Source organism: Anabas testudineus, chromosome 17 (assembly GCF_900324465.2).
Source record: "Anabas testudineus chromosome 17, fAnaTes1.2, whole genome shotgun sequence".
NCBI classification, from domain to species: domain Eukaryota; kingdom Metazoa; phylum Chordata; class Actinopteri; order Anabantiformes; family Anabantidae; genus Anabas; species Anabas testudineus.
The window spans coordinates 10640803-10653893 of record NC_046626.1 but is presented as its reverse complement, the minus strand read 5'-3'; the positions used below and the strand labels follow the sequence as shown (position 1 = coordinate 10653893).

The following is a 13091-nucleotide window of genomic DNA, read 5'->3' as shown; positions in this document are numbered from 1 at the left end:
CTGTGTGCTCCAGCTCAGTCTGATTAACTTGCTGATGGATTGTGCAGCTCCTGGCTCTGTCAGTGGGGGGCTTTATGTTATACCCACCCTCCACCCTCACCCTCCACCTTCAGGGATATGCCAAGGATGCACAGCAAACTACCCCTCCACGTCCCTCCTTTATTCCAGTCTTCTGTCTTGTGCTGACTCTAGTCAAGTGGTCTGTCTAGCAGTGTGAAACCCACTCCTGTCAGCTTGGCTACCAAGCATAATGGGCTTTGGAACAGTGGTTTGCATTGCACTTCACCTCCTCCCTGTCCCTTGCTACAGGCGTCCGTCTGATGTATTTGTACCTCACCCTGGGTTTTCATGTGTAAAAAAAGAATACATATGTACAATGGGTTCCTCACAAGGTGTGAGTCATTAGTAGTAGGAAGGTAAGTAAGGAGAGTCAGGTGGTGAAACCAGTGCTGATTGGTTTTGAGGGGGGAACGGATGCAATGGTAAATCCTGGTGTGAAAAATGGTGGAGACGAGAAGGTAGCGATTGGCAAGAAGTACTATTGAAAAACAGAAAAGAAAAAAATCCAGCCAGCAGGTTGGAAGGGATGGAAGAAATATTTGAATCTGTACATTTGATTTGGTCTAAACTTACAAAAAATGAGAGATCATAGAAAAGAGCTGTCTGGGGAGGTTCTCCACATTGTGCATAGTAAGACAGGATACTGTAGGGTGCTGAGAGACTACTACAAAGAAACATAATGCAGTTTTGTAAGAGACATGCTGTATATGCATGTTTACTTTTCGGAAATAGCCACTGCTAGCCACCAACCAGTGATTATCACAAGGGAAATCTCTGGGCTGTAATTGAATCTACACTAACATGTATACTGTAGAAGGAGAAGGAAAAAAGGACTGTTGGTTGGTGTCGACATTCCTGATTCAGGCCACATTGGCTCTAAATCTAGTGATTCTCACTCAGGACTGATATCAGTGGCCTGTCCCCTGTGAGCCTCAAGTCTCATTGAACTGTCAACACCTCATAACACAAACAAAACCCATCAAAAAATATGGACTTATCTGTTTTCCCTTCCCTTCACCAAACCATTTTTTTTTTCTTCTTTGCTCTCCAGTTCTCTCCTTTGTCCTTGTTCTGTTTTCAAAGAGAAAGAGGAGTGAGCCATCAAAAGGGCAGAAATATTCTGTTCTTGCCTTGACTCTTTTTTTAACACTGTTGTCAGTTCTGGAGTCAGTCGAAGGTGCTTCTCAGTGCTCAGAAGTCATCTAGCCAGTTTCCCCTCTCTCACAAATGCAATAGTAAGTGAAGCTAAGTCAAGGTTTGTAGGTCTGGCTTACTCTAATTGACTACTCTAACACATGTTCACAAATAACACCAGACTCTGTGTCACATCTAGAGATTTATGGATGCAGAGTTATTGTAATTAATTTGAAGGTCCTGTAGAAAGTAATGCTGATGTCCAGAATATCCTGACGACGGTTAAAGAAAAGCTGCCACACATTCATATTGTGTCTTCACAGACAAACTACTGTATTGTGGATGCACCCACATGTTGCGAGCTGCACTGCACATGCACACTAAGACAGAGTCTGTCTGAGACTCCCTCAGTCTTGCAGCCAGATAATATTAGCCCTTCTAACATGTTTTACTTCATGTCTCAACCAACCCACCCAAACATTTTTTTTTCTTCCTCCCAGCTTCCTTGGCTGTGATCATTATCTCCGCGCAGAGACCTTCTGCTGGTCTCTCAAGGCCTGTTTCATATCATAAAAACAAACACTTTAAAAGAAGAGAAACATCGGACTCAGACCATTTGAATGGCGGATGAGTAAACAATGTGCAAAAGGGTTTATTCTGAGAGCTTGAGAACACCAGTTTAGAAAATTGGGTTGTGATTTTGCAGTCCAGGTAGCACTTTGAAGCCATTTCAGTTCACCTGTAGTGGTATCTAGTAGTCAGTCAGTCTCTTTGAGTGCCCTTACATACTTTTAGTTTGCATACATACAACATTTATCAAAACCCTGGATATAATGCATGATATTGCAGAATTGTACACTATAATTACACATATAGTCTGTTGATGTTATAGTGGGGGAATATATTTAAATGAAATGCATATTTTATCTAAAGGTTTTCTGCCTCTCCTTAAATAAATTTGTCTATATACATATTATAAGTACATGTTTACCTTTGCTCATTATGGTCGCTTGTTGGTATAAAACACAGTGCAAGCACAACAACCATGCAGACTGCATACACTGACCTTGAAATGACCTTTTTTCCAATAGTCCCTTAATTGGGTGTTTCAAAACACACCTAACTTCATCAAGTCTAGTCTGGTCATTATCATCATTGAATCACTTTAATCCATGTTATGTATTTTTAATTATAGTATGACATGATACAGCATCATTATGCCCAACACATTTAACATTTATTTATTTTGAGAAAATAAATCTTAGTCTTTACACACACTGATATAAATATGAATTACTATAGGATATTATCAGTATATGTAATCATTTAAACACTTTGCACACGCATATTGTTACTTTGGGAAACAGTGGCATTTACATGTACAAGCAAATCTATTTGAGTACAACCTTAGTAATCACAAGAGTACAACAATCTAAAGGCAGCCAATAAAATAATTTAACATTTCACATTGTCACTTTAAATTGTTTCTGCTACTGTATTTACATTTAAAATAATTAACACGCAGTTCATTATTTTAAATGTGTGTTATTACACTTAGGAAACAAGATGGCATCACCTTCACTGCTTCCATCAATTCAGCTTTCAAAGGCACAACATTAGGCTGCAGGTTTGCTTTGCTGTGTATTTGCATTTGTGCCTCTCCGTTCTGTGCTTCTTGAACAAAAATACTGATTCGTTAATTGGAGAGTCTGCCCCGTCTTCTCCATTTGGTGATCTAGTCTTGTCACCTGCCACTGAGATTACCACAGCTGTTTAAAGGGCATGAGACAAATAATGTGCCTGGCTGGGAAGATATGATTCATCAGTGCGCTAGTCCACTTCCCCTTCACCAAATCCATTTGTACATAATGCACTTGCCCATGTTGAACAAAAATAACATGTGCATTGGCACTTAGCAGCGGTTGCTGTGATTGAACCACTAAAATAGAGCCCTTACGGTGTCGTGATACATGCCTGAAAGGGTAAAGTGGCTGCTTGGAAATGATGTTTTACTCTTACAACCTAAGTGCAGGCGGCAGTTAGCTAAGTTGGTAGAGCAGTCGTCTACAAACACCACGTCACTGGTTTGATTCCTGGTTCCTCCTGGCTATATGTCAAGGTGTCCTTAGCACCAGTACCACTGTCATCTACTGCAGCTGACTAAAGAATCACTCCTTCCCCTCATGTGTCATGTGTCTTTTTCTTTGCATACAACACTTCTCCCAGCATCCAAAGACCCAAAGCTTTGGGAGCCCTAGCTGTCCCCCCAGCCAGACCACAGTAATCACTCCACATAGGTCACACTTAGTCCCCGACCTCTCTGGTGTTGAGGCACTAAACTGAGGTCAAAGCAGTAACAGTGTTGTGCGGCACCCTTGTATGTTCTGCCACTGCGTCCGAGCTGCCCAGGGCTATACCGCATGACTTTGCAGCCACTATGATTATTTGTGTCTGTGTTAACTGAAATAACTATTTGTTCTGTACCCACAGAAACAGGAAATCTAAAAAATCTATATGCATTCTTCTTACTGTCACATGGGTGAAGAAGAAGGTGCAGAAGAAATGATGCTAGGGAGCTGAGTAATCCATCAAAGTGTTTCTAGACATAAGTAGATTTTTACTTTTATAGTGGCCGTGTAAAACTAAAAAAATCCAGTTTCCAGTTTGAGTCAGTTCCACTTCTCTTTTAATGATAAAGGTCAGGCTTTATGGTGGATAAATTGGTACCAGATCAGCTCTGCAGGGCAGTCTCACTCAACCTAAACAGCACCGACTAAGGGCTGTGCAGAGCATCTGCTTTATCTGCAGTGTCTGGTATGGAAGAATAAAGAGCTGCCTCGGAGCAGACGAAGGGACACAGAGTTTCAGTTGAGGAAGCTTCCACACTGCCATTCGAAGAGATTTTAACTCTTAAAGAATTGTGCACCAATTGCAGGAGGCCGAAAGAGCCGCTGTTCTGCGCCCTAATATTAAGCCACCACTCGAGCAAAACAATAGTTTTATTATTTCTTGATTTCTTTCTGAATATCCCCTTTGAGGTTCTGCTCCAGCTGTGGGCTGTGAGGGAGTGAATGGGAGCGTGAATCTCCAGAGCCACTTGGATAAGAATACTGAATGCAAGGCTGCATTTTGCTAAATAACTAATGTTTGATAGACACAAACGTTTCGCTGTATGATCCCTCTGGGTGTGAATGGAATAAATTTGCATTCGAATTGTGCTGAAGATGAAGAAAAAGGAGAAAAAGTTGCTTTTGATCAACAACTCTCACGTTTATTAGAGGGTTGTAAATTGACTAAATTGACCTAACAGCAGGCACATGTGTGAAGTAGTCCTTTATTTTGTTTTTTTCTTACCGTATTATATTAGTTTTAAGGATTGCCTCCAAAAAAGTAAATAAAATGCTTCCGAGCTCATTTTTGCATAGTAGCTGCCCGTGCATTGGCTTACATATTTCCTCTGTGTGTCTGCAGGTGTCCCATCCAGCCCGAGGAACGTCATCTCCATCGTGAATGAAACCTCTGTGATCCTGGAGTGGCATGCCCCCAGGGAGACGGGCGGCCGTGATGATGTCGTCTACAACATAGTGTGCAAGAAGTGTCAGGCTGACCGGCGCTCCTGCTCCCACTGCGACGACAATGTGGATTTTGTCCCGAGACAACTGGGTCTGACTGAGACCAGGGTGTTCATCAGCAATTTGTGGGCTCACACGGTCTACAGCTTTGAGATACAGGCTGTCAACGGAGTCAGCAATAAGAGCCCATATCCCGCCCAGCATGTCTCCATAGACATCACCACCAACCAGGCTGGTAAGTGGCTGCTATGGCTAGGTGTTCTGATGATAATGATGATGATGATGTTGTGTTAGTAGCAATGATGACTACACTGATCATACAGATCGTCATCATCATCATCCTGTAGTGGAACTTGTTCCTCTGTAAGCAGTTTTATTTCAGGTTACATTTGTAAAATGGCACATTCTACTATTATTGCCTAAATTTCAACTGAAAAAACAAAACAAAAACTTTATTTTTTTTTTTCTTTCACTGTGTGCGTCTCAGAGTCTCGCTTCACAGCATAACTGACTGCAGGGCTACTAACATCTCATGTTTCTCTACTATGAATAATGACTTTAAAGCTTGGAGCGTGAAGCCAGATGGTTTAGTGAAAGTTCGACATACTGTACACGCTTTCTTCCTAGCCACCCCTCCCCTTCCCTGAATCAAAGTAAAGGCGTTCCCCTTTGAGAATACAGTTCAAACTCTGCTCCGCGACGCAAGATGCTGCGTTTCGTGGCAGAACAAGCACAACTTGCCCCTCCGCCTCTCATGTCTTTGTATTTTGTGTACACATCAAATCGGATGATTGAAGTAGCCACAGTTTGCATTTCTCTGTCTGGACGTTTTAGAAATTCTTTCTATTTAACATTGGCAAAGGTAATCATCCCTCAACAAACAACAGAAGTCATTTATGAAACCTCCTTTTGGAGGGTGAAGGCTGGTTGCTTCACAGACTGACACATCTCTTTGTTGTTTTTCTTTGGTCTTTGTTTAAGACTTTACGAGTGCTCGGAGAGTAATGCCACACAGCAAGCCACTGCTTCTCCTTTCTTAGGAAGCTGCACCTCAGCAGAAACCTTTCTTTACCTCCTCAGATTTGTACACTGACATTCCTCCTGTCTGAAGGTACAAAACCAACAAGCTTCAAAGTCACCTAATTCTATTTATTTGCACTTTTAGAATTAGGTTTAAACTACAAAGCCAACATCTCTTTGTAGTTCGACACAGATATATTGAACTGTACGTTTCATCTTTAGACTTAATTCTGATCTTTTTGTCAGATTTAGTCTTTTTATATTGATGATTCTCCGTCGTGTTTGTAAGTGTCATAAATGTCCAAGTGAGACTTCCTCATCTTTCCAATCGCCTCACTCTCTGCTGCCGCTCTCCTTTGTGCGTTTACAGTAGAAAATGTAGACACGAATGACCGTTCTGACAGCAGTTGTCAGGAATTGGATATGGATTTGATCTAGTAGCAAATGTACAAAAGTGGCACAGATCTGATTTGGAAAAAGAAAAATACGTTTGGTTTGTTCACAGATCTGTGACAAAAATCTGAGTTAGTTGCACTGGGAAAGATCAGATTTGGGCCTTATCGCGATGTAATGTGAACGTAGTCCTGCTGTATGACAGGTTCACTGTACTGTAATGTCAGACTGAAGGAGACTGACTCAAGATAGATGCATGGACAGCTGCTGTTTTCAGGACAGCCTGGAACATTTTTCACTTCGGCTCTGTCTGTTCTCTCTGTACGTTTGTGTGTATGTGTCTGTGCATTCCCCAACTTTGCCTGTGATGTATCTAAGCCCAGCCGGCAGAAAACGACCTTCATCCTGTTCTCTGTTCCCTCTCACTCTCTGTGTGTGTGTGTGTGCTCATCCTCTAACTGAGCCTGCTATGGGATCTGAGCCCAGCCAATGGAAATGACAGGCTGATGCTATTTTCTTTTCCGGCCCTTTTTGCCACAGCATTTTTCATGCTCTTGTAGGTCTTTGGACACACAAGCACCTATCAAGGGACAAGTATTGACCAAGTGAAAAATTTAAATGAGGCTCTCTTCATTTTTCTTTGTTTCTGTGGATGAAGCAGACTGTTGGAATCGCAGCTTGAGCTTGTGGGACCTAATAACAAACATGAAGAGTGGTGAAAGTCAAGAGGTTGTCAGTTGAATTCGTGCTGGCTGTGGTCCCAAATGGAAAGAGTTACAAGTTTGTCAGCTTGGGTCCTTGGAACCTTTTGTTGGCCATGTGCTACAGTGGGATTTTCTGTGTCATGCACAGTCGAGCGCCTGCTCTGCCAAGTATGTATTCTGATCCAATGATGAAATGAAACTACAAAATTAATTTCAAATTACTGATGTACATTTCCACTTTAATTGTGCTGCAGACGTAGTTCACATTCATCTCATAGACAATTGACATGGCTTTATCTAGATCTCTTTTGTATAGCAGTAGATTCTAAAATTATGTTTGGCCCAGTTGGTGGAAGGCATACCGTATTTGATTACGATGACTGTCAGAAGAATGTAATGACCAAGTGAACTTGTCTTTGTCTGACAATGAGTCAGGGGAGGAGTAGGAGGGAAGGCAGAGTGAGAAGGAGAAAGGGAGCAGTTTTTTTGACCAGACTGCCAGACTGTGACAGTGAAGGAGAGGAAAATGAGGGAGTAAATAGGTCTGATTATCAGGGTGGTCTAATGGTTCTGACTGTCCCCATTTGACAGGCTAATAGCACACTTGACAGATAGATGTAGAAGAAGCAATGCTCAGGCCTATTGTTGAAGTCTGCCGCAGTAATGAGGTGTCTGCCAGTAATCTGCCAAGCCAATGTCCAGCCCTATGTGGCCCTTTGTGGCCAGGTAATTGCACTGTGCCTTGTTTTGAAAGAGGTTTCATTGGCACGCCTCTGAAAAGGTAGAAGTATCCAGAAAGAGTAATTATAATAATGCACTTCAACATCTAGAAGCACAAACTTTTTTTTCAAATCTGGGGCTCTGTTTTTGAGATTAAGAAATATCACTTGTTTCTGCCTCTGGGAACCTTGAAGCCCTCTTGCTCCTTCAGTGGTTTGTTTATTATTTTTTTCATGGTCCATATCAATGTGCAATGCAAGGCTGGAAGAGGCAGCATAACAAATTTCAGTTCAGTTTAATTGCAATAGGGGAGGTGGTGGTATTCTGTTCAAATATAGCCTAGACGACCACTTAAATTCCCAATGCAATGCAGTGATCATAACATGTAATGAGGGTCACCGCACAACACACTATAGTACACTATATTCTAATTGTTGCAAATGGTAAGTAAAGTGACTCTGAAAATAATTGAATAATAATAGATAATAAATTGTGTCTTACATTTCAAGCAGAGAAATCAATCAACTATTCAACTATTAAAGGAACACCCTGTTAATATATTTCTTTTTGATAGTTTCAGCATCAGAATGACAACACTAGCACTTAACAGTGAGAAAAGAAAAAAAAGAATGGCACTGTTTGGACTTCACTGACAATGCAAACGCCTAATTTCACATAATGTTCTGTCTATGCCAGAGCCGGGACTGTCGGTAGAAGAGACAGATTTCTTTGTTTATGTGACACAGCCATTTTAATGTACATCAGGAAATGCACAGGTGCACAAATATCTTGGCATTTGACACTCGTCCATTGAATGACTGCATTGTGTTACAGTTTAAAACATGACTCTGGAAAGCAGCTGATTTAGACTGGATTATATTACGACGACAGCCAGTGCACTGGTAGCCTAATGGTTAGCATGCATGCCATATTAACTGCAATGTGAATGGATTGAGTCCAGCTGGGGATCATTGTTGCATGTTGCACCCTCTCTCTCCTCGTGTTTCCTGTCTGCCTCTCTACTGTCGAGCTATTTAATGAAGCCAAAATGGCAAAATAAATAAATAATTGTATAAATAATATTAATAATATGAAACAAGTGAGATAGTGTGCACTGGTGAAAATTGAACAGAGCACATCTTTATAATAATAAAAAGAGATTTTAGCAAATATATTTGTCTCGGTGTTAAATTTAGAATAGATTATAGCTAGTTAATGTGAAAGAATAAAGGTAAAGGGTGCAATGCTCACATTCTCCTCTAAATCACTCTTAGCTCTTTCAAGGTGAGCCATTTTTATTATGTGCTGTTGTGCTCGGCGCAGCTGTTTAAAAGGATTGAGGTTAGTAATATGATTGCTTAGCAGATAATATTTAATCAGCATACCTCCCTATTTATTTTCCATTTCACTTCTCATTTTTTGCAAATAACATGCATTGGAGCTCAATATGAAAGTAAATTAAAATTCATTTATACTAGTATCCATGCAGCACAGAGCTGCTATTGCTGACCATGACATGAAATTGGGGGCTTGATGTAATGTTTATTGTAATATGGTCCAGTTTGCTCATATATTACCAGCTTCAGGATCAATAATGATAATAACATATTAATTAAAATCAAAGAAAATAAATAATTCAATACACAATCATCATAACAAAAACAAGCACAATGCAAACGAACAACGTATAAGCTCAAATACACCACATCTCACTATCACTCGAACAGTTTGAGCTGTCAAAACATCAGAATAAATAACAACTCAAACTTTATTCACATTGTAAACTAGCCATGTGAAGACCAAGGTGAAAGCAGGAAACAAAGTGTGTGGATGAGGAGGAGGAGAAGAGAGAAGAGGGAGTAATGCAGGTGAGGAGGGAGTTGAAGGGATTTAGCTTGAATCACAGAAGAGGCCATTTAACGGCCTCTCGATCCCAATTTGTGTCTGGGAGGAATGTCTGATCAATAATGTGATTTAGGAGTTCATCCACAGCCTGTCCTCTCCAGGAGATATGCACAGTATATTTGTATGTCTGTGTCTGTACACTATGTACAGACACAGACATACAAGGGTTATGTATTCCCCACTCATTTCTGCCCTGGCTGAATTTATTCATCTTTTTCTATATTAGCTAATGAAAACAACTGTCTTTGTGAAGTCATATGGTTTAATTTAAGGTGTAAGAAACATCCATTCATCAATCCATCCATTATCTTAACTGCTTTTCCTGTAAAGGGTCTCAGGAAACCAATCCCAGCTATCTTACACCCGGGACAGGTCACCAGTCAATCACAGGGCTGACATGTAGAGACAAAGAGTCAGACTCTAATTCACACCTAAGAGCAATTTAGAGTCACCAGTTAACTTGACTGCATGTCTTTGGGCTGTGGGAGGAAGCTGGAGTGCCCGGAGGAAACCCATAGTAAACTATAGTAAACCTGATAAACTTGGTTTTGACAGAGTTAATCACTCTCTGCCTTTAGGGAATTTTATATGCAAATAACCACAAAGAGAAACATATTGTATGTAACTCAAATATTACAGACAGCAGTTACTGTATGTTTCCTAAGCTGAACTTGGACACCTCAGCTAGACCTCCACCAATGCCACTGATGAAGGAGGTGTTTGTTTACATGTTTTTCAGTTTCTCTCTAGACTGGCTGATTATGTGTGATGGTTTGTCCAGTCCATCAGTCTCATGACTGGTGCCGTCTATTTCTTCTATCGGTTCTCACATCTCACAAAGCATAGCCTTTTGACCCAGATTACGTGCCAACAATCCCGCGACCAGAGGATGCCAAAAAATATCTACAAACAATCCTCCTCCACTGAGCCGCTCTATTTAGAAAGCTATTCCCACAGAAATGCAAACACCACCAGCCTCTGCCTTCTATGGGCAAGTCCGACCTGGTAGGATGCATTCAAGATACTAAGATGCCATGGACTACACTGAAATTTAAACAACCAGATGAATTAAAGAGATCTGCTCTGTGTCGGCCTTTAAAATCAGATGAGATGTTAGAGAAACATGTCTCGGTAGCATATTCAAGACACTAGTCATTGTGTTTAGTTTTGTTTTTTTTCATGTGACAGTCTACAGAGCTCTTTCCTTTGCCTTGTGGGTGGTTGCCTCTTTGTCTTGTTTTTTTTTTTTTAAACAGAACATTTCGTGTTTCTTGTTTTTCACTGATGCCTTTGTGGATCAGTTCAAATGTGTCCAAGAGTTTAATCAAAGAAAACCCAAAGAACATAGATGGTTCTTCGGGCTTTCTGCAGGTGCCATCTTTATTTCATTTGATACCTGATATCATAAATGTTGGATCCTGTCCCCAGACCCAGAAAGTGAGGTATTAGCTGCAGGCAAAACTAAAACTGTGGGCTTGAATGCTACCGAACCCCCTTTGTCAATTCGAATGTCTTCATACTGAGTTTTGAGCGAAAATAGGTGTAAATGCACAGCTATTTGAAAGTAGGCTCATGCACTGTACAAGTTCTTATTTTTACCTTCTTATAATGTGAAAATAATTACAACCACAGGACCCTGACAGAAATCCATGGTGCTGAACTGATCCCTTTTTATGATGTTTGAGAGAGGCCCATTACCATGTAGTCAAGGCTGGCTTGGCCCTATGAGCTACAGCTAATAGGAAGAGTAGTAGTTAAACGTATGCCTCAGACAGAGGCACAGTGCATGGCTATAGGCTGCTCCACTCATCTCACACACTGAGAGTCTATTATGAGGCTTCACAGTTCAATGGTGTGCTGGCATCTTAAAGCACAAGCCGCAAGTGCCCTACTGAGAAAGAAAGAAAACTTGGTTTATATATGTGTTGTGTGTTTTTATTTCCCTCTTGAATGGCCCTTTGCTACGAGATCAACTGACCAATTATATTATTACTTTCTGTCCAGTAACAGAAGCAGAGCAGCAGAGAATTTGAAGAACAGAGTCTGATGGTAGCCTCTTCTACACTACACCCATTTAAGGAGGTTTACTGCACCAATATGGTGCCTTGCTGTTCTGTATAAATTGTACTGCCCTGCCGACTCAATTGTAATTGAGTCGGCAGGGGAGCATAGCAATGTGTTTAAGTGATCAGACATAACTGCATGCTGGAGAACTGAGGAGACTCACAAAGTCCCGCTATGATGTGCAAGTGGTCGGAAGAAGGCAGCAGAAGAAGGTGGTCAGTTTTTTGGTTGCACAGCCTTTAACCAGATTAACCAGACCAGTACAACAACTTAGTTGTACTCCTCAGCCTAATATTATAATGGTCCAAGAGTCTCCTGTTTATCCTCCAGCTTCGACACATGGTCAGCTCCCCCCAATTCCTGATCTTAAGATGTGGAGTTAGATGTGAGAAGTGGAGCTTTTATGCTCTTTTAGGGGCCCCAGTAAAAATATGGTTGGCTACAGAGTGGAACACATCAAGATCAGTTTGCTAGAGGAATGAAAACCACAGTGAAAACAGTTGTATGATGACTTCTGTGGTGCTGGATGGACCTTTGTCAAGTCTGAGAAAATGACAATAATGATGTGCAGTAAAGTCAGAGCAGGTCTAATGGAAACATGATGAGTTGCATTATCTGTAATGTAAGCTTGACCCCGTCTAGAGATATGTACCTGCACAAGTCACGATATCTCTGCACTGCATTGAATTCTATTTAAAATCTGTCTCTGGCAAGCACTAACTTTATGAAAATGCAATATCTTCAGTATTCCTTCAAAACGTGAAATAGTACATTTGATGTGCTGGCCCTTCACTATGCCGTATGAGCTGTGGTTATTACTGCACACTGGAGTAAAACAATGAAAACAGAGGCTCAGGTACATGCCAGACATGTAAGATGATGCCCCAACTCATGTATATTCCAACGCAGATTAATCAGACAACGGTAAAGAAGCTTTTGATTCTTCCATCACTTTCTTTCACACCCCTCTTTTTCTCTCTCTTTTCCACTTTTTTTTTTTTCTCCCCTCTTTCTGTCTCAGCCAGACACTGGGAGGCTTTGACTTTGATTAATGGTGAGCCAAGCTCTGCATTAAAAGCCAGGGGCAGCAAGTGAGGCCAGATAAAAGTGGAGCACGGGAGCAAGGGATGGGAGGGATAGAGGGAGGAGAGAAGAGTGCAGGACACAGCCACCAATCACTGTCAGCATCATCGTCCCAGGGTGACAGTGGGGGGATGCAGTTGGAGGGGACGGCGGGCTTCATTGGGCTGAACCTCACCCTCAAACAGGCACGACACATTGTGTCTGACAGGCTCTTCAAACATAGGCAACTGGGACAGGGTCACATACATGTGCAAATACTCCTTATCTCTCTCTCTCCTGCTTTTGTCTGAAAAACATACTCCATATTTATTCAGGCCAAGCCGCCGAGAAGTTATATGTTTGTGCTGATAATTTGCGTCACAATGGTTTCTAATCGGAGCGTACGCTTGTCAATAATCACACTAAATTGCCATTTCGCTTTCACTTCTTTGCTCAG

At 41.3% G+C, this 13091-nt stretch overlaps 1 protein-coding gene across 3 annotated transcripts in view; it reads left to right on the top strand.

Annotated features, from left to right (window-relative positions):
• LOC113171390 (ephrin type-B receptor 1-B) overlaps window positions 1-13091 on the top strand; it is a 133651-nt gene that overhangs the window by 80222 nt on the left and 40338 nt on the right. For all 3 annotated transcript variants that reach the window (XR_003299701.1, XM_026373718.1, XM_026373717.1), the window contains exon 5: window positions 4666-5001. Coding sequence is in view for 2 of the 3 variants with exons in the window: in XM_026373718.1 (XP_026229503.1) it covers window positions 4666-5001 (336 nt within the window). In the remaining variant the exon portion in view is untranslated. The remainder of the gene's footprint in view (window positions 1-4665; window positions 5002-13091) is intronic.